Here is a 21,978-nt window from a genome sequence, read left to right as displayed (position 1 = left end):
CCCGCTTAATCTCTCCATCCCTCTATCTATCCCAAAGGATTTGGAGATGACCCTCCATCCTGGAGGGTGGTGTTAATGCCGGACCTGTGCGACATGGCAGACCCCCACCTTTTTCTCTGCTGCACCTGCCCCCCTGCCCCACCCCTCTGCTGCAGCCTGTCACTCGCCTCGCGTTTGATTTAATACCAGCCTAAGTGTGAATAAATTCCTGTCACAGCCCATTAAGGAGGCCTTGGAGAGATCTGGCCTGTTATTAATTCTCCACAGCTCCTCTTTCTCTCTCTCTCTCTCTCTCCCCTCTTTTAGTTACTATCTCTCCCACTCTGCTGCTGCTGCTACTTCTCTCTCCTATGCCCCCTCACCCTCCTCCTCCTCCTCTCCCTTCCTCACTGCGCGCTGCCTTGCTTTTTTAATACCCCGTTAATTACCACGTCTGTCCCCTTTATTAAAATGAGAAAGGGAGAAATTAAAAGCAAGGGGGATGTTTGTAATTTCAAATAGAAAAGCCATCCACTGTCTGGCTTTGCTCTTCTCTCCTCTCCAGACCTGAGCGAGCTAGCTGCCGGCTCGGCGTGTATAATGAATTCCAGTGGCACTGGCGGTTAGTTTTATCTGAAGAGCAGGCGGGGAGTCTGCCGAGGCCTGATGATAAACAAACGCAACCTCCTAACTGTAATAAGGCCGGGAGTGAGGGATGCAGCTTGGTTGGCAGATGCTCTCTCTCTCTCTGTCTCTTCTATCTCTTTCGCTTTGCTCTCTGGTTCCCTATCTCCCTCCTTCTTTCTGTTTCTTTCTTTCCACTCCCACAGACGTTACCCCCCTGCTGTGCTCCACTCCCTCTCCCTTTTTGTCTCCCTTCCTCCCTATACCTTTCTCCCTCTCCTCCATCCCTCTTTCCCTCAGTTGCTCCCTTCCCATCCTCCACAACTATGTTCAGCCTCCAGAATTAGTAGGCTGTGCACAGCAGGTGCCCGTACCTCTGTCTTATTAGCAGCCTCATATGTGGCCCATTAGAGACTCTCTGTATGCCAAGGGCTTTTTAATTGTTTTGCTGGGGTCAGGAGGGCAGTGTAGCTGCAAAGCTCTTGCGGAGGAGGAATCAGAGCTGGGTTTTTTTTTGGAGAATACGTGTTTTCCCTAGCATTTTGTTGCATTTAGTGTCAAGTGCAACCCCAATTATTTCTGCTTTGTGTTACAATGTTTAAGGGCTATGTAAGCAATTAGAGGTGCAGAGTTTTTTTTTTTCACTATTGTCTGACTGTGCTGTGGTGACTAGGACTATTGTTTACATGAAAGAAAGGCGTGATAGAAGCTGGAGAGCTTTAGAGCCTATGTTTTTTTCCTCAGGTTGTATTCAAGTACATACTTTGCCTGCTGTGTAGTCCAGGTAGGTCACATAAATAAAACGTAAATCAAGGAAAGCTTTATATTTTTCTGATGCTTTTGAGGCTGCTTTTAAAGCAAAAGAGATGTAGGGTGCAGACTTGCACAGACATCAAACAGAGGTAAGTTCAAGTGAAAGACCAAAGGTTCCAGTAGAAGAGCGATGTTTTTAATTTAGTATTAAATGAATCTAGGCCTTTGGCACTTTCAGGTCAACAGGCATCCTCTGAGAGCATAAATGACAAGATAGTTTTCACAGGTAATAAAAAGCAAGACCGTGTATGTACTTTTCTGCAGACCCTACTTTCTCTGAAAGGATTCAGATGGTTAATAATCCCATACACAAGTAAAGTGTGTAGTGAAATGCAGTGTGGTGTGCTGTAAAGAAATATGTTTATATGTCAGAATTGCTACTGTGCAAGGTGCAGGGCACTGCAGTGGATTCCCTTAAGGCACTGTCCTAGACAAAATAAATAGAATAAATAGATTCTTCAATGATGATCCGCTCCAGAGTACGCCTTAGATGCTTAGATGTTGATAAAATGGTTGTAGTTTCTTTGATTTTTCGTAGTTGATGTGACCAGATCCTATGTGAGAGATAATGGCTGACACATAGGGGTTTGTACTCCTATGGTGGCAGTAGTGGTAAATGTGCTGGAGTAGAAAGGGTTAGGTAGAAGCAGTGGGATGGTGTAGCGCAGTGCCTGAAACAAACGCCGTCTTCCTCCTCACTTCTTACCACAGTCTCGAGTCCGAGTCTCTGTGGAGGCGGTCAGGGTCTTTGGCTTCTCTCCAAGTCTTATCCAGTTATGTACTACCTCCAATGGTGCAGTGTTAGGCAGTGCTCACCACCGTATGTATCTGCAGTGGTGCTCAACCAAGGAATTGTTGTCAATTAAATGTTTCCTGTGGAGTTGTCAGTGTAAGCAAGCACTGTTTCGTTAAAGTTCAATGCTTCTCTGTGTTGTATGTGTGAATTTTTAACAGATGCTATGCAAAGCCATACACCTTATTCCTTGCTAGTCCAGTGAAACAAAGCCACCTCTGCATTGATGCAAAATCATATCTTTGTCTTCTTCTTTGTCCTCAAAGGAAAATCTTCACTATTATTCATCGTACATGTTTTTACTGTCTCTCTTTTGCTCTCTTTTTTGTTTTCCTCTTACATTTGAGTGCAGTTCTACCTCACTCAGCTTCGGTGCAGAGGAGTGTCAGCCCAACAACTCCACAGTGGTCTGGATCTGCCAGACCACTATTAGTACTTGAAAACTCCACAGGCTTTCTTAGAGCGGCAACCACACCATAGGGCTGTCACGTTTTATTTGAAATCCTGGCTTCCGTTCAAACTTGGGGGGAAAAAAGTAAATGTTTGATCTGCAGGCATCTGTTTGAATGAAAAATTCTCTGTGTGTGAACGCAACAGGCCCTGACTTGTGTTCCTGCGAGGGCAGGTGTTCCTAAAATGACCCATAGAAAAACGCAGGGAAGTGTCTGTGCGGTGAGGTGAGGTGGTTAATCAGATGTACGTTTGCAAAACTGCGAAATTGACTATACATAAAAGAGATTGTAGTCCTCATCCCTGAAGTTTTTTCTCTTGTAAAACTGAAAGATACTGTTTGAAAAGTTATTTTTTCAGAGAAAAGGCTCCTTAACATGGCTGAACAGGGCAGTTAATTTTTTTTCAATCTACATGTTAAGTTATAGTTAGTAGTCAAGGCGCTCAGATTTAGCTGTAGAGTCAGATTTTGTTGTCCAGAGCTGATTCAGGGTCTGCACTGTGGCTGCCAAAGGGCATGTTACAACATCTGAAAGCCTACTTCACTTTCTTTGCTTCAAACTCTGTCATCACCTTTCATTCTGCTTTTTATTTATTAAAGGCAAAACTGCTTGCTCAGGTGCTGGCAGAAATGTTTACATTTGAACTTGTTTGAGTTAGAGATTTGACGAGGGTGAAGCACAAGTGACGTGCTTGTTCTCCTTTCAACCTCAATTCTTACTTGCACTCAATAAAAAAAAAACGTCTCCTGTGAGTGGATTGGAGGCTTTAAATTGGAATTACCTCTCTTTTATCTTTCTGGAGATCTGCCTGCCTGTCTCTTTTTCCTCTTCCCCCCCTACCGCTGCCATCACTCTTGAAACGATAGAGGTAATTAGAACCAATATTACTTCGTTGGAGAGGTGCCATAGGGGAGCTGATTTTAAGTGCGCGTGAGTGATTGTACCAATTTAACACATCACTGAGTCACAAGATGCTTTTGGTGTCTGAAGAACTGTTGTTGGCACCTGAATAAAATGTAAAACGGGAGTTTTTTTCTGACCTCATAGGAACCCTCCGCTGCCCATTTAAACCCTTGAAGTCTCGTGTTTACTTAGAGTGTGAGAGGATGTGTTCAGCTTGGCCTCAGATGATATAAGCTCCTGACAGACATCTGAGAGAGATGAAAGAAAGATGTCCTGTCTGCTCTGAGATTGGAACGGCGGGGTATCACTCCGCTAATGCTGACTTCAAGCTCTCAGCGCTCATGTGCATGGGTGTACACACAAGCACACGCGTAGAAACGGCACAGAACATGCACAATCATACCTACAGCACACGCAACATAAACCAATACGGTACGTGAGCACTCACACGCTCCCACATCATCTGCGCTTGTCTACAAATCAGCTCTCCAAGCAAGCCTTCGAGCAGCAGCCCCTTTCGGCTGCTACTTTCAGGCTCTGCTCCACTTTTCTCTGTAGTCCCTGCCATAAGCTAGCTAGTTAGCGGCACAGATGTCAAAAAAGGAAAAACCCCTAATTAAGCAGAGTGAACAGGAAGCCACAGCCGTTTGACACTGTTTAATGCTGAAAATATAGATTTGAATCTGTTACTGTAGCCTCACTGAGACATCTGCAGCCTGATGTTACTGGCAGATATGTACGTATTACAGTCATTCATGCTGGGAGATATAGAAAAGGGCATAGATGCATTTTAGACATTTATTGTTTCTAAGAATTTATAGAGTTTTTGATTTAAGTAAACTGGTAACCCAGCACGATATATGGTATTTTTCCTGCTCAGTTGTGTCCACGTTATCCTTGATTTCATCCAGTTCCCAATATAACAGAAACCTCATTTGCACTGAGGAGGATCCATCCTATTATCTAAGTCTCCCTCTTAGTCCTCAGGGAAAAAGTCAGTCACTATTGCCATTTCAACCACTATTTGAGCTGTTTCCCTTCTCTTACTTTTCTTAATTCAAGTTTTAAAGATATTTGTTGTGTTTTATTTATTCTACCTATAATGATTTTATTACTTGAAGAGTTTACTGTCATCTTATAATTGCTTTTCCTGTCATCTTTGATAGTTGATGAAGTTTATTGTTCAGATGTCTATAATGTATCCTGCCTCTGGAGATTTAACACAGCTCTCTAATAACCAATGAATATTTGCAATATTTACAAATGTTACAAGTGTTTATGTAAAAACAAAATATTGGCAGATATACTATCATCAGTTTAAAAAAAAAATCTCAAATACTGATATAATATTGACCTCAGACATCTCTCATTTGTGGGGCTCTATCTTCACCTATATGTCTGAGAGTCTGTGCTTTAAGGGATCATACATATGCAGTCAGTACATTTTGAAACCCAGAAGGTTGTGATTTGAATTTAATTCTGCTTATCAGTTCTCAAGCTTCTGTAGCTAATCTGCTGTTGTGTACAAATTAACCCTTTTGCTCCCCTGAACTAAGTATGAACTTAAATACTAAATGCTCTAAGGCACAAGAGCTTATTAAATGTGCTTAGCTCGGCAGAAAACGTAATTAACATGTGACTTATGCAGCGAAATAGATATATTCTTGGTTTAACGTGTCATTTAGCCCCTGTCCAGTAAATACAGCTGTATTCCTTGGATTTTGCTCTGATGTGCAATTTTGCTGATGGTTAAGTTGCTTGCATGGCTGCCCATCATTGGTTTTAAAGCAACGGCACTCCAACCTTCGTGTCCCTCATTTATTATCACTGGGAACCAAATCACAAAGGAAAGCCCAATCGATGGGGCTACCTGGCAGAGACTCAAGTGCTTAGGAGAGAGCGAGGGGGCGCCTAGCCTCAGATACTTCTAAAAGGCTAAATCGATTGCAACCGTTCTGCAACAGTCGGCTGACACTGCAGGCTTTCCACCTCAATGCTGAGGACGTATTGAAAGAACCCTGTTGGTAGGTGTATGCAAGGATGACAACATGGCTATTGTATTTCTGCCACTCCTGGAAGAGAAGGCTTTTATCTGCCTTCAAAATCCCTTTAAAGGGCTTCATTCCCCTGGGGAACCCCATGCCAAACACAGAACACACTGGCACTTAAACCTTCCCGTTGAGAAAAAGCCATAAAGTGTATAAAGTCAATTAAGGCTTTTTTTTAACTGATGTCAGGCAAATTAAAGCTGCTTGGCCCCGGCTCCCGGTGGGTATCCCGTCAGATGGTAAACCAGGGCCCACTCAGCGTCACAGGGTTCCCCAGGCAGGGCACAGAGCAGTAAGCAGCTTACTTACCCCCAAATCACATGTGCTTTTTACAAGTTTCCTCAGAGTGGCCGACGTGCTTCCCTTAAAGTGACATTTCACTTGGGTGGAACATTTTTAGTACAGGTACACTTGCATCATGCTGAAGCACAGTCGTGGAGCATTCACAATTAACTTGACCATTGTCCCAATCATACAGGTTAATTTTAATTAAATATGAAGTAAACTGCAGTAGATAGTATATAGTGTAAGCAGATAAATGTGATGTTGTATTACTTTCAACAGCTAAAATCAGTGTTTTTTTTCTGCCAGTACTGAAACATGTTTGACTGAAATTTTTTTTCTTACATTTTACCTGTAAAGAGGTTTTACATGGAGATAAGATTTCATTCTGTTGCTTACACGTGACATTACTGGTTTAGAAATATGTTTAAGATACGGGGCCTCTATCTTCACTGTGATAAACTGGGGGTAATATCCAATAAAGCTGCGGCGGTGTTTCTTCCCCCCCGTTTGTGCTAGCACACACCACAAGGCTGGGTTTGTCAATCCTGATGTGGGTGTGTTATGAATATTAAGATAACTCTCCCCTCTTATTCATAGAGCCTGTGTATATGGGGAAACTCAGAAAGGCAGAAACCTAAACAACAGATTCCTTGAAGCATTTTCCCATGGTATGCAAGAAATATGATGAAGTGATTGAGGAATGAATGAATGAATGAATATAAAAAGGTCCAGGCAAGAAGTGATGCAGACTAGCAGGAGGATTATATGTACATGGATACAGTACTTTCAGAGGTTACAGTACTTCATTGAGAATGGAGCCTTGACAACCTTTTTCTGTAGACACACTCCTTACTAAAAATGTTGGCCCCATGAGTTTGGTTTGTCCTAATTTTTCTGCCTAATAGGGAGTTGCGTTTCCTTGAGGACATTTGTCATTTTTGCATAATTTAAGGGATCACTGGTTTCTGGAAAAGCACCTTTCCACATAGCTGAGGCTCCTCTCCAAGTTTTTGTCAGACTTATTATAAACCATAGAATTTAATTAAATTTGACTTGCGTTTCTGCCAAGACACTCCATCTCGCTGTCTGAGGACAGCAAGGGGTTTTGCTTCAGCCTTCGTAAACCATGCGAAAAAACAAACCTGTTTTTGGTGATGTGAGGCATTTGGAAGTAGAGCAGAGGGTTCTGAGTGTGTGGATGGCGATGCTGCAGATGGAGGTCTTAACTGCCTCATGTGTGACTTGCTATATATATATATCATATATATCATATATATATGATAGATATAGATAGATATAGATGTAGATGTAGGGTACAGTCATGCCATGAAAAATCTCTACAGAGATTGTCTCCTTTCTCGTTTCCTCTCCTTTCTCCTCACCCCTACTTCCCCTCCATCCCCTTGCCCCCTCCTCCCCTCTTCTCCCCCAGTCTTTTCTCACTTCCTCTCTCTCTTCTTGTCCCCTCTCCCTCTCAGTTCTTTGCATCTCTTCTTCCTTTCTCTCCTCTCCTTTCCTCTCCTCTCCTCTCCCTAATCCCCTCTCCTCACTCACAGACACTTACACTTGTAATTCCCAGCCAGATCCGTCGGAGTCAAAGCTGAGATTTGAGTCGCCAGGGACAGGGCGGATTAGCAGAGGAATCCTGAGTGAAGGCACGTTTTCGCTCCACTTGCTATATTCCTCCTCTCTCTTCCTGCCTGTGTGTGTGTGTGCGTGAATATTTTAATCTAAGTCATTTCTTCCTCACCCATTATCTCAAAGCCCCTCATCAAAAAGCATCGCTAGGGTTCTTAATGTGCTCGGAGAGCGTGGTGGTCATGTTTTTAATCGTAGATGAAATGGGTTAAATGGCTAAAAAGCAGATGAATACCTCATCTTATTCATATAATAACATAATTACAAGATTAGCTTGGTTTTTCTATAAAGTCTAATGGATCACAAAACTCCCCAATTGACTTTAATGTGGAGATAAAGCAACAGAATTAATTAATATAGAGATGCCAATTATCAAGCTTGATAAGCCTGGAGAAACTCTGTTGTTTGATACAACAAGTATTTACAGATTATGATGTTGTGCTGAGTTATTGCATCCGATGTGCCACTGAACGACTGTCGAGCAGTGATGTGATGTACTGAAGTTACAAAAATCTTTTCACTTTTAATTGAAAGTAATCCCCAGTGCGCCTATAAAGACGTGAGTGTATGAATATATTTTGAGACTAATGGACTTCAGGTTCAGGGAATGTCTTTTGGTGGCCCGAGCCAGGATCTGTCCTGACATGACACACACAGATACAGTAGTTAGAGCTTCTCTTGTGGCAAAGTTTCAGTGGAGCAGAATTTTAATAAAGTGATTTCTATGAAAAATTTAACTTTTTTTTTTTTTTTCATCCCTTTCACTTCTGTCTTTCACCCTTCTACCGAGGACAGCCCCTTTGATCTGATTTGGACGAGTAGGGCAGAAAAGGGAGCATGATGAAGGGAATCAGATAAAGGCAGGCAGGGAGAGTCAGAGAGGGATGGAAGAGACGGAGTAACAGCCGTTCACACATGTCAGTTAAACAAACAGTCGTCTGTCGGGGTAGCAAAGAGCTCCCTGTCCCTTTTCCATTTTTAAAAGGCTGCAGCTAATAATGGAGCCACTGTCCTTCAACTGTACATCTGCTCGTTTCTCAGATATACACGACCCATCGCTGTATAATCCTTAGTTATCTTATCACCGAGATCCAAGCTGATGGGGTTGTTTTAAAGTTGATGGCGAACAAGGCATCAGATAGTGTCAAGATAAAAGCTGCAGATACTGAGCTATCCCATAATGGATTTCCCCCCGCCTGTGACTCAGGAGATGTATTTTTTAACAGCTGAGCACGAAGGAAGAAGTGAGAGGGTCCCTTTGGATAAAGTGAAAAATGGTAACCCTGCAAATAAACAGACCATTAACAAACAACTGAGACATCTGAGATCTGTGAAATGTGGAGGTGAACGTGAGTAAACTATGACATCCTGACATGAATACCATAAAGACTTCAAGTCATGGCTGTTTATTTATGGGGTACTTTTAAAAAACAAGTGCTAAATAAAGTGCTTTACAGAAATGTTTTAGTTAGAAACAAAAATATAAGTAAATAACTTTAACAGACAAAATGAAAGCACTTTTATCGTTAGGCCAGTGAATCACTGTTTGCTCCTTCAGAAACATTTTCTGAACTTCTGTATAGGGCTGTCTGCAACTAAGTTATTTTCATCTTGATTAATCTATTCATTAATTTGTCTAAGTTTCTCTTAGTTTTTTAGTCTGTAAAATATCAAAAGAAAAGAAAAGAAAAATGTATTTTGCATTTTCAAAGAGCCAAAGGGGACATCTCATCTTCAGATATATATTTTTCAAATAACTGTCTAAATACTCAAATATATTCAACTTAAAATAATTTGATATACAGAAAACCATAAAATCTGCTCATTTTCAAAAAAAATTTTCAGTCAGTACATCTGGTATTCAGCTAATTTTTTTTTTACATGTCCATCATGCTTAGCTGAAGTTACAGGGACTGGAGTCAGATTTGGTTTTTACGCCCCACCCCTCTACCCCCACTGCCAACAGTGCTTAATCTCTTGAGATGACAGGTTGCCAAAACTCTGAAATCCAGTGAACAAACTACTTATCGGTCCACGTGATCTTTTGTTTACAAGACCTGATTTGCTTGCAACAAGACTGTGTTTGAAAAAACAGCTCTGACCCCGCCCTGTCCTCTGCCCAGATGTGCTGTGAGGGCACCTGAGAGTTACCTGCGGACACTGAATTTACATGGCCTTCGTTTCCAGCTCTCACACTGCGCACACGCACACACACCCCTACACCAACCTGCTAAGCAATGTAGCTCCTGTTGTGGGTTTTTTTTTTTAACTCAAGTTGCTAAAAGTTTATCATTGATGGCACTGATGGCGTAAAATGACCTATAAACAAAAACTTGCACGCAGTATTTAAAAATAACCTGCCAACAAAAAGTGAGGAATATTTATAAATCTAAAAGTCTATGTACATAGATGTAAATCTATGTAATGATTATTTATAAAACTGATCAATAATCAATAATGACAATTGTTGAGAAGTCTTTAAGCCCTTAGCTCAATATAGCAAATGAGCAACAGAAAACACACAGATACATTTTCATGTGCAGCCACGCCCTCATGCTCACATTTTGACCCTCACACACACAGGTTCACACACATACTTGCACCGCTGCGCACTCTCAGGCACTCAGGTACACACACACATTTAAGCTCACGGCGTCTCACCACATCTCCTCTGTGTGTCAATCTCGATTTTCACTCTATCTCTGGTCGCTGTGCTTATCCGCTCGCTCTCCTCTGCCAGTGCACCGATGTCTGCCAGTGTTTCCAGGTTATATGAAGCAGGTAGGCAGTCTGCCAGTCTGCAGGAGGCCTTCGGAGACAGGAATCTCAGACAGCGCTTCCTTGTTTACTTTCATGAGTTGTTGACTGGCCACCCTGCCGCGGCCGATGCGGTTTCGGAGCATGTCAGAAGAGGCCTACTGTGGATTGAAAAGGCATCAAAACATTATTGTGGGGGCCTGGCTGTTGAGTGGCAGGCCAAGAAATTAGGGAGTGTGTCCACTCGATTCCTGAAGAGGTGTGTGTGTGTGTGTGAGTGTGTGTGTGTGTAAAAGCCTTGCAATTCAGACAAAAAGGAGATCGTTCAGAGCTCCTTTCCTCTGCTTTGTTCTCTGTAGTATACCCATTTCCAAACATCGTATTATAGGTGTGAAGGATTAGAGTTACGCTAATTATGAGGTTATGAATGGAATTATATCTCCCCGAGGTTGCAGAATCATTTCTGTGATAATAGCAGTCGTGTTATTCATATATCAAGATATGCCAGCGAGCTTTTCATAATGAATGTGCCGTGAAGGCTGCCTCCGTAGTCTTGTTCTGCTGTGAAAAATGTGGAATTTCATGTCTAATTTCAAAGAAAGCCGAGACTAGATTTCTGTGGACGAATCTGGACTCAAAAGCAACAAATTTTGACTTTGAAGCCAAATCTGCCCGTTTACACTTGAAAACCGAGATGAAAAATCTATCTACGGGTGCAGCTCTTTTTTAAAGCTTCATGTTTGGAGAAAAAAAAAAAAGTTTAACGAAAAGAAAAAGGACCAGTTTTGTATTCTTTGTTTAAAAGGACTGAAATTACAAAGGCTCAAAATATCATCTCATCTCATTAATACGAACTAAATGATGAGTTATTTCAAGACTTGCTTGTCAGAGTAATGAGGCATATCCCTTGTAATACACACACACACACACTCTCTTTCTCTCTATCAAAGTGAAAGTCAAAGAGAGAGATTGAAAGAGGAGAGAGAGAAAAGAGTGAGAGTGCTTGAGAGGCAGTGAGAGCCCCCCAGAGAGAGAGAGAGACTGGAAGGCTTCCAAATGTTCCACTCTGGAATATCTTCAAGGACAATCAGCTAAACAGTTGATATTAAGAGAGCTGTGTGAAATCGATTGCTCAAGGTGTTATCTGCGCTGCAAAAATGGCTGGTAATTAGTCATGGCTAAAGGAGTGTTACCGAGAGAGTGAGATGGATTTAATCTTAATAGATTTCACTGCACTGCAGATACAGTAGCTCCTGAGTGAAGGAGCTCCCCTCTCTCTCTCTCTCTCTCTCTCTCTCTCTCTTCTTCTCTGGCTATCTATCAGAAGAAAAGCAACCGAGCAAGAACCTGTGATGCACTGTTGTTGCTAAATTTGCCCAAACCTCCAAATGTAGATGTTTTGCCTGAGTTACCTGTTCAAAGGCAGCACACATTTGGCAGCTGTACCTGCTTTGAATCTGACTCTCTCTCTCTCTCTCTCCCTCTCTCTCTCTCTCTCTCTCTCTCTCTCTCTCTCTCTCTCTCTCTCTCCCTCTCCCTCTCCCTCTCTCTCTCTCTCTCTCTCTCTCGTAGCAGCTCGGGAGCCATTATCTGTTTATGTATAAAGCTTGGGCAATGATGTACTTCAATCCATGGCAGCTGTTGACTTAAACATTCTGGTAGCACATTTAGAGGCAATTGGCGGACAAAGCCCTCAGAGGCTGACAGGGAGATTAGGTTGTTTGTTCGTCTGGGATGTACCTGTGCACCCCTGAAGCAGGCCAGATGTTCGATTAGCTAAGGCTTGGATTGATTATGTCAACTGATGTACTGAGTATTCGGGGAGAGGTCAACAGGCGGGTGGGAAAACTTTGTCTTTTGTACATGAGAGGAAGAAATACCTGAGTGTGGCTTTCAGACTTTATTAATCTTCATTCCATACAAAGTTTGAACATTGCGTCTCTATACCTTGACTTGCATACCCTCTGCATGTCACCCAGGCTCATTCAGAAGATGTAAATCTTTAAAAACAGGTCACAAGTGTAATTAGGATCTGGGTGAGGCTTTGTATAATGTTCAGACTGAAATATCTCAATGACTTTTGGATTGATTGTCATAAAATCTTGTGCAGACGTTCATGGTTCCCAGGTGCTTGTAGAGTGAAATTTCTCTACAGCTGTTGGGTGGACTGTCATGAAATATGGTACAGACATTCAAGTCCTCCTCAGGATGATTTGTAGAAACCTGTGTGATCCCTTCGCTTTGGATTTGGATTTTGGATTTGAAACATATAGACCTGTGTTTATTAGTTTATTTACACTCAGATTTGGCAGTGACCCTTGATTCTTGCCCGAATCTTGACAATCACTTCTAAAGCATAGAAACTTTTCAACAATGACACAGCCAAAAAGTAACTTTAAAATATCTGTATTTTGCTCGAATACAGCAATTATTTTAATATGGTTTTATTTGTTTTCAGGATTACTAACTAATACTAAATTTGAAGGAGGGAAACAGAATATTCAGATAACTTTCTCACAGGACTCCCTGCTGGGCAAAAACTCCCTGCGCCTTTTCTCATGCGAGCAGCAAAACAGCTCAGTCATTAGGAACGCGATTACATCTGGAATCAGTTTTTCTCAGTAGTATGGTTAAGTAAATTATATTTTACAAGGATTTATTGTGGTACAGTAAGTGTGAATTATATGCGGTGTTGATAGCACGACGTCAAAGTAGTGCTGATGGGAAAAACTTGTTTAGTAGTACAGTGTAGCAGCTGCTGGAATCTGACTCCATGGGATGTCAACACCAGCACCATAAGCCATGAATTGATTTTTTTTTTTTCTGCTGAAAATGTAATTGCTTGGTTATTTCTTGAAATGCTTTGTCAGTTGTTTGATTTTTTTTGGATCGTGCAAACCCATGGTTTAATATTTTCAGCAGTTTTTTTTTTTTACGGTAGCTGATGCCCTCTGACATTGATATTTTTGGGGTTTTTTGCATCTGAAAAATTTCAAATTTTTTTCTCTTTTTGTATTTTTTTGCTTGCAGAAGCTGAAGCAGAAGAATCAACAGCTGAAGCAGATCATGGACCAACTTCGCAACCTCATCTGGGAGATCAACTCCATGCTGGCTGTCAGGAGCTGAGCCACATACACATGCACATACGCACACACGCAACCATTCATGTAAAACACATACACTCATGCATACATTCACTGCAAATAATGGACAGGAAGATACGGTTGTTAACCGGACGTGTGACAGGGTAACACAGACTGGCTGAGGCTGCACTTTACAGAAGAAATGAGGACTTTGGCAATGTCAGCCTGTTTGCTTAAGAACAAGACATGAAGCAATAGAAGGAAAACAAGAGGAGACAAATGAAGATGAAGGGGCTCCGTACCGCAGAGAGGTGAGACAACACCACACACTAGACACGGAGGGACGAGGGTGCAGGTGGTAACAGTGTGGTCGATGGCGGAAAATATTCTGCCTCTACCTCGATATTTTACCTTTCAATCAGCATTATGACTCTGAATTAATCTGAAGAGTTGATGTATTATGTTTTATCTATTTGTAGGTACTAGCTTAGTAGAGAAACATTGATATATTATTTAATCCTCATATTCTGTACATCTGTTACATGACATAGTTTTAGAATTGACTGAAATCCTCAATTTAAAAGGTTTTTATATGGCCTCTAAGAACTTTAATAAGAAAGACAGACACTGTGGGAAAATCGTGAGTCTTCTTCTCACTATATTGTTCAGATTTTTTATTTGGTATAAACATATTACTGTTTATCTCTGATTGGGTCTGACATTTCATTATAATGTATTGTTAATGATTCTGCTGAACTATAAATGTTGCTGTAATTATTTTTTTTCATTGCTGTGTTGTTCTGCATTTTTCATACATTAGTGTATCAGCTGAGTATGTGGCCCCTATTTATGAAGCATCTCAGAATAACTTCTAGGATTTTAACCTAGGACTAAACACACTCCTACCTCAGAGTATGACTTGAGAGAGTTATTTGCTGTAACTTCTCATATAAAAGCTGGTGTTCCAGTTTTACACTGCCTACATTGCCAACACATCTTGCGCAATATTGCACACGCAAAGATGGCGTTGCAGACAAGGCTGTGGGCACATCTCCTCTGAAAACATGGACTTTATCTTCTCTTAAACTCTCCAATTTAACTTTCATCTACACCTCCTCTTAACTTACACTGCTGGTCAAAAGTTTGCCGTTTTTCCAGTTACTTAAATTTACTTCGCGTAATGTGTTTCTGAAATTTAAGCATAGGACAAATAAATAGTCGTTTTTTGTTGTGTTTTTTTTAAGGGCCCATGGAATCTTAAATCCTAAATTTAATCTAAATTTCTGATGCATCTAGCAGCCGAACACATTGTTCTTTTCTACATGGGAAATCAAATATTGTTCAGAAAGCTTGTCCCAACATTTTGCCCAGTTCTTCCCAAACCAGCTCATCGTGCTGGTCTGATGGTCTTCCATCATTTGAAGCCAGTATCAAGTTCTTGTCTTCTAATAATTATCTTGCTTTAGGATGAGCCACTGACCAACCAGTCTGTCTTCCTTTGTTATTAACCTTTTCCTCACCATTTTGATAGCTATATACAGTACTACTTCCTGCAGTGCAGTCTTGTCCTAATAATGCATCACAGGGTGTAGTAACAGTTTGCTCCAACTCTGAGTTTGCAAGTCATCAAGAAAGTTCAGGCACCTGTAGGAACAGTTTGCATTAACTTTCAACACTTCGTTTACTTCCATTTCTGAAGGAAACTGCAAGTTAACCAAGTTCTCAATCCCTGAAAAAGCCCTGTTTTCTATTAAATTTACATGATTTTTCATTTTTTTTCTGATCTTTTTGTACCATTTAAGTTTATTCACTGGACTTGAACTGCTTACAGTTCTCATAAAAACTGGAAAAATGGAGGTGCTCTAAAACTCTTGACCGGTAGTCTGTCTCTGTATAGGAGGGTAGAATGACTTATTTGTCTTGGGAATGGACTTTTTTTTTAATAACCTCAGAGTCATCTCTGAACTTCTCTATCTAAACACCATCTCCTGGCAAGTTCTAACATGTCAGAACACCTCAGGAGCTTTCTTAAATATTAGCATAGATAGAAGTTGATGAAATGCTTATTCTCCAAGGCCCAAAAATAGGTTCAGAATTGCCTCACTTAGAGAGTTTGTGGCCAATTAGGACTGATTTCCTACTTTGAGATGCTTGATAAATACAGGCTGCTTTTTTTTTTTTTTTTTTTGGTAATAAGAAGCCAGCCATTTGTGTTTTGTATCGCATTAATAGGTGAGAAAAGAAGGCAGGAGTGAGAGAGAGGGGAATTCACAAAGAGCCTCATGCAACACAAACGTGAAACATGAGCTAAAACCTGAGAAAATGTGCGCACACGCACACGCAGTCATGTGGCACCACTGTTAGGTCACAGATATGCATGACAATATCAGTGTCTGATATGGGTGCGTTTAATAATTCAGAGCAAAGGCAGGGTCATATCTGAGATGTGTTATGAGGCTATTGTCCTCAGGGAGACACAAAAGGACAGATGCAGCATTGGAGCAGCGAGAAGGCTTTCACCCGAGTAGAAAAAGAAATCAATGCTCTGAGTAGTGACTAATAAACCCCTCCTCAGTGGCCTAATACAGGGGTGGTTATTATATCTCCGAGGGCAATGCAGCATTGCGGGACTATTATTACTGTACAAATGGAGTGTGTTCTCATTCAGCTGAGGCAGAGGTCAGGGGCTGCGTACTTGTCCATGCACACTCTGTCGCAAATGATGAAGCGAGTACAAATGTGCAGGGTTACGCTCTGATGTTGACAGTGTGAGCACAAAAGCGAGCACACACAAATACAAACCATCAGTCTCCCTGTGTCAGCGTACCCTTTTATCGTGTCGTCAGTGTCATTGTTCCTCAGACAATGTTTGATAGAATATCCTGTAATTTCATTTGCAGTGTAAACGTAAAGAGTTTCAAAGAACTTTTTGGTCATTTTCCATTAGTCTGTCTTATATACTTTAACTTGGCCTTACTCGGTGCATGTAGGTGAAGAAACTGGTAGTGAAACTGTTCAGCCTTGGACAAACTGAAGGATTTTTTTTTTTGATTTGCTTGTACCTGACAAATGTTTGAGATTTGCTTCTGCTATGATGTGCCATCTAGCTTGAGTGGTTTTGAGATGCGTCTTGGATCATCTCCGACGCTATGAGATTTTTCAAACGCGTGATTTTAACATAGCTGGAAACAAAGTGCCCTTGTGTTTGTTAAGGCAGAGTGGTGTTTGAAACTTTTTGGTATTAGAGCTGATTGGACACCAAAGTCTCAGGATCGATGCCAAAACAATAGTTATATTAACAGCTTACATTGAGGAATGTAACATATGTTTTTCTACAACACCCCTTTTTAATATAACAGAGAAGCCAAAGTTCCCAAATATTGAATGTTTAAATATAAGCAGGCCCACAAAAAGTTTGCCTAAAGTAAATATTCTAAAATTGGCAAAGCCCTAACAAATCTATTTTTGAAGTGTAAAATGTTCCCTTTGGTAAATTTTTCGATAGCGACTCTTTAATTAGCATAAATATCTGTTGATGCATCGTTAGGTTATTTGAACTCTCAGTGATTGGTATGCGTCTCAAAAATCCAGGATTGGTTGGGCTCTGAATAAAACGTAACTAACCAAGATTAGTAATCTGACCACACATTCGATGCCAGTTTTTAGTTCATGACTGTTTTGGATCAAAACTTTGAGGACTGATTCCCTGCTCCAGTAGTTTGAGCACATTGGAGACTAGTTGAGCACGATTTTATACCAGAAAACAAACAAAATAACAGCTGAATGTGAGTCAAATTGTAAATGATTTTTTTTATATAACACTTTGAGATATATTGTAAACAGCCTGTTAAAAAAAGGACACAAAGAGATGCAGTTATCATCAAATATGAGTTTATTTTTTTTATAAATCATTCTTACAAAATTGGCATTTATCTATTTCATTTGTGACCTCTATAAAAGTCTTCTGTTAATTACAAGGTAGGAGGGAGGAGAAGGCATCAGTACAGCTGGGCTTAACCGAGTCCTTACAGATCAACAGATATTACTGCCGATTGGTAATGTGATACAGCCAATCACTGATAAATAATCCCAAACAGGAAGTGGTCATGCGTGGTTGCCTTAGCAACAGTGTCCAAACACAAAGATGAAAACAGGGGGTGTTGTAATAGGAGAATGGAAGTTGTGTGTCATCCAGTGTATAAAGGCAGGGCTGTTCAGGCCTGCACATGGTGCTTTTGCTGCCCGTCTACTGGAAATAGTCTAGGACAGACCGTGCTCGGCATGTCAGGAACTCAAATGTTGATAAAAGGCACAAATCAAGAACAGACTAGTTTCCAGAACACATGCCGCCGTCACTATAAACACCAACTGCCTGGCACATTTTGGGTAAACCTTCTTCCATCTGTGTTGAAGCACACAGTATTAACTTGCATAATGTTCCTCCTGATCAAATGACAGGCATTTTAGTGAATGCAGAGGTTTCCCTTGTGGCTTAGCTCACGTCCATCACACTCTGTACTCGATGATATAGTGTACAGCACGCCAACTGAAAGATGCGACAGTTTCTGTTGCCAAAATTATCTGACCAAGCTGTGAAAGAGGCAATTTAAACACAACTGTGTCGGAGCCCCAGACCCATTATTGTAATGCATTGGGGGAAGATGTTACAGCCGAATCTGAAAATGTTTCCATCTGGTGCAGGGGACCCAGCTGCTTATTATTTTCCATGTTTCAGTTGGCGTAGTCTTTATTGGGACTTTGCAATTTGACTCCCATGGAGCGCCAAGATGGTGCGGCCCAATCCAATTCTAGATCACTGGTGTATGCAATCTTTTCAGGAGTTAAAACTCTACCACTACGACTCTGAAAATGTTCTCTCTCTCTCTGGGAGTTCTGTATGAGAAAGTGAAGCGAGTGTGATGGATGTTTCCCGGGAAAACCAATGCAGAGTGAAACATAATATGAGCTGTATATCGGCATCTGTGTGGATTATTGTGCACAGTGTGTCGAAAATAAAATGAATAAATACCATTAACTCCCCTCAGCGATGCAGGATCAGTCTTATGTTCTCGCCACGTCATCTCAAATCGTACACAGTCTTTTTTTTTCCAAAAAATAAATATGTCTATGTACAGTGCTGAGAGTTGCAGGGATTTGAAATGGGTGGTGTTTTCTTTTTCTTTCTTTCTTTTTTTTTTTTTTTTGCAAAGCTGGGGGATGCGGTTATCTTGAGATGATCAACAACAGTGATTCAAACAATCAGACATAAAAGGCTTGATATGGATTCAAACAAGATGGTGCTCTGAAGATGAAATAGGGACCAGATGTGAGGAGAATGTTTTTCCCAGAATCACATACTGTAGCTGATCGAACACTTTTTGTTGTGACTCCATATTAAACAGATCTAAAATCTCTCCTGGCACAAAAAAAATAAAAATTAAAAAATTAAATCACAATACAAACGTAAAGTCCCAGATTGTAAATGCAAATATTAAATTCAGAACAATTGTGTGTGAGGAAAAAAACCATGATAGTCCTGCTGGGTTTGATATGATATATGATATAACAGAGCTTTGCAGTGGCAGCATTTGGATACGACACTTGAAAGCACGAGTGTCGTCTTTGTTGACACTGTAAAGGCTTTACAATACATTTTACATAAACTCTTTGTAGAACAAAACATAAATGAATGAAAAACGCAGGAAATAAAACAGTCATTGAATGTGTGACAGTGATATTGATAATGTCGATGACAGCTACTGATTAACACGCACAATGAAAAGCTTTGGCTGAGACATTATGCTGAATGCCCGCCTGACAGAAAGGCCACTAAAAGCACGCGGCTTTCATTCAAGTGTCTGCAAACTAAACGTGTGAGTGGACTGTCTGTGCTCTCGGCCGAACGCTGCATGCAGACCAAATGAGAGCACAGAGCAGACCCGCTGTGATCCAGCCATTTTCTCAGAAATCTCTTCAAAACGATCAATTAGAGGTTGAGAAAGCTTACTTTAGTATTTTGATCTGGTTGTCCAATACCAATAAAGTAATTTAAGGTGCAAAATGTCAGGCGTTTTGATGTGGATACAGCAATGTGAGCAGCTGTTACAAGTAATGGACAAGTACGACTGAAGGGGAGGGTGTATTGTTGCTGGGGGGGGGGACAAAAAACAAAACAAAAAAATAAAACAACAGCACTGTCCAAGGCTAGCATTAGCCAGCAGGTCATGTTTGTGGGTCACTGCTTTCACAACAGAATGGTCCATAATGTTAGAGTGTTTCATCAACAGCTTGTCCCCTGGGAATAAAACAGCACTCCAAATGAAATAGGTTTACCTAATTGAAGCCCAAACGTACCTCTGCCTGACAAATGGAGGAGAAAACCTTTTGTCAGTTTAATGGCTCTGAGGTTCTCTGATATGTCATGGGGGGGAAAAAGAATAGAAATCATGGCGACAGGAGAGCCGCATCGGACTGATGACTAGAATATTTCAACACGAGAGCATCTACGCATCTCAAACTGAAAGGCAGACCCTGATGTCAGAATGGCACTGATGCGCTCAGCGTTAAAAATCTTTCTACAAGCACTCCTGTGAAATGACGCCGGTCACTAAAGACCTGCTCTGGTCTGAAATTTTCCCCCTGTAAAGATAGTGCTCTGAGGCCCGTGCAGGAAGTAAGAAATGGGCAAAACGAGTTTGCGTTAGAATGCAGCGTTCTGCTCCATTTCATCCAGAAATGTTCATTTCACTCATTCCAACGGAGGGAAAATGTACTCCACTTGAGCTTATGGTTGGATGAGCCAACTTTTCAAGGCTCTGCACACACAACACACACACACATACAAACACACATTCACACAGAAGAGTGAAAGTACAGAGAGTTTGAAGGGGGAAAGAAAAGATGATGAAAGTAAGAGGGAAAAAAAGATAAAGAAAGTACAACTGCCCTGGTGAGTATGAGAAGAAAATGGGATATTAAACGAGATGTTTTTCTAACTTATCTTACTGATAAGAGGGAGGCAGATAGACCATTATAAAAGCCATATCAGCACATCAAGGAATGAGCCAAGGATACGACAGACAGGATGTTTTCAGACTTGAATCTCGAGGACGTGTGTCGATAGCCAAGAATATCTGGAAAATAATGGCTGCTTTTCTACGAAAACCTTGTAATAACAGGCTGGGCACTGCTGTTAACCTTCTCTGTCTTGAAAATGAAAACATTAAAAACTGATGATGCTCTGATTCAAAACTCTCAGCGAGGAAAAAGGGTCAACAGTGATACTGAGAGCCGATTTATACAATGAAATCAAACCCACTAAAGAACAGGGTTTCCCAGGCTATAATGCAGGGGTGTGGTAGCGAGTCCAGTATTATGTCCTGATGCAGACTGTGGTTGCCAGGGGGCGACCATGGACACCTTCCCTCTTCTACCGTCCTGTACATGTGCCGAAAGAGCAGGAAAGTCATTGTCGTCTTTGTTCGTGTTGTAAAAAAAAATATTCTATTTAAGAGTTCTTGTTGTCAGTAGTGTGTGCTGTGTGTTTGCACATTTGCAAAACATACAGTACTGTTTGGCTTGTCCATCAGTTTGTGTACTCCTCTTTGTCTGTCTGTGTTTGTGTTTTTTTTGTTTGTGTTTTTCAGATCCGAACGCCATCTGCTTGTTTCCCATTCATCCCTTCCCACGTCAAGTCCTGGCAGCAGCGGCGCTGTGGTCATTGGCAATGTGCTGAGTGGAAGACAGAGCTGTGTCGCTCCCTGTCCATCCTGCTGTAGTCCTAGTACTCCTCCTACTCTCCACTGAGTCAGTCTCTCGCGCCTCCCCCTGTGTGGGGTCTCCCCCAAGGGGGCGTCGGTCCTGTCAGAGCCTCTCGATGTCCCTGTATTTCTTGCGGAGGATGGAGACCTGGTCCTTGAACAGGACAGGGTCTAATCTCATCTGGGAGTGGACCAGCGGCATGGCGCCAAACCAGCTGGCGAACTTGTTCATGCAGGTCTGTCGCTGGGCGAAGTGGTCTGGATCGGCCCAGCGAGAAGCCCTCGAAGACTGGTGGGAATGAAGAAGAGGAGACAGATAGGCAAGAGGACAGTTTTAGAGTCCTGCTGTCAGAATTACAAATAATCATTTCTTTACATCAGGGTAACTGTATCTCAGAGGGTACTTCTGCAGTTGCCAGGGGTTACGTGGAAAGACTGTAACTTTAAAACTAGTTTGCAAGCGAGCAGAGAAGTCTGAATTGTTAGCTAAACATCACAGATAAACAGTTGAAATAATCAGCTAAAAAAAAGTGATGAAAAGTTAAAACAGCTAAAAATAAACAGTTGCAATTGTTAGTTAAAAGTAATATTTAAATTGCTAAATATTGCCAAAAATCGGTCTAAATATTGATAGTTTAATTGTATGAAAAAAGTACGGTAACAATATCTACCTTTATGTTCACCTCATCACTGCTTACAATCAGGGGCGGGCTGGGGTTGAAATTCAGCACGGGAGCTTGGTTTGGAGAGGCTTTTTAACCGATCGCACGATGGACGCAAGTGGAACTGTGATTTTAACATGAATAGTTCATTTGCAATATAATCTCTATCATGTATATCTAA

General features: G+C 41.2%; 2 protein-coding genes across 2 annotated transcripts in view; one reads left to right on the top strand and one right to left on the bottom strand.

Moving 5' to 3' along the window:
* med30 (mediator complex subunit 30) overlaps positions 1-18,531 on the top strand; it is a 34,997-nt gene extending 16,466 nt beyond the window's left edge. Inside the window, exon 5 of the mRNA XM_041052633.1 lies at positions 13,323-18,531. Within this exon, the coding sequence (XP_040908567.1) occupies positions 13,323-13,418 (96 nt within the window). The 3' untranslated portion in view covers positions 13,419-18,531. The remainder of the gene's footprint in view (positions 1-13,322) is intronic.
* ext1b (exostosin glycosyltransferase 1b) overlaps positions 18,525-21,978 on the bottom strand; it is a 132,744-nt gene continuing 129,290 nt past the window's right edge. The window contains exon 11 of the mRNA XM_041052632.1: positions 18,525-21,424. Within this exon, the coding sequence (XP_040908566.1) occupies positions 21,239-21,424 (186 nt within the window). The 3' untranslated portion in view covers positions 18,525-21,238. The remainder of the gene's footprint in view (positions 21,425-21,978) is intronic.

This window comes from Toxotes jaculatrix, chromosome 13, assembly GCF_017976425.1.
Source record: "Toxotes jaculatrix isolate fToxJac2 chromosome 13, fToxJac2.pri, whole genome shotgun sequence".
In the NCBI taxonomy this organism is placed as follows: domain Eukaryota; kingdom Metazoa; phylum Chordata; class Actinopteri; family Toxotidae; genus Toxotes; species Toxotes jaculatrix.
The sequence above is the reverse complement of the archived record's forward strand: the minus strand, read 5'-3'. Positions and strand labels throughout refer to the sequence as shown.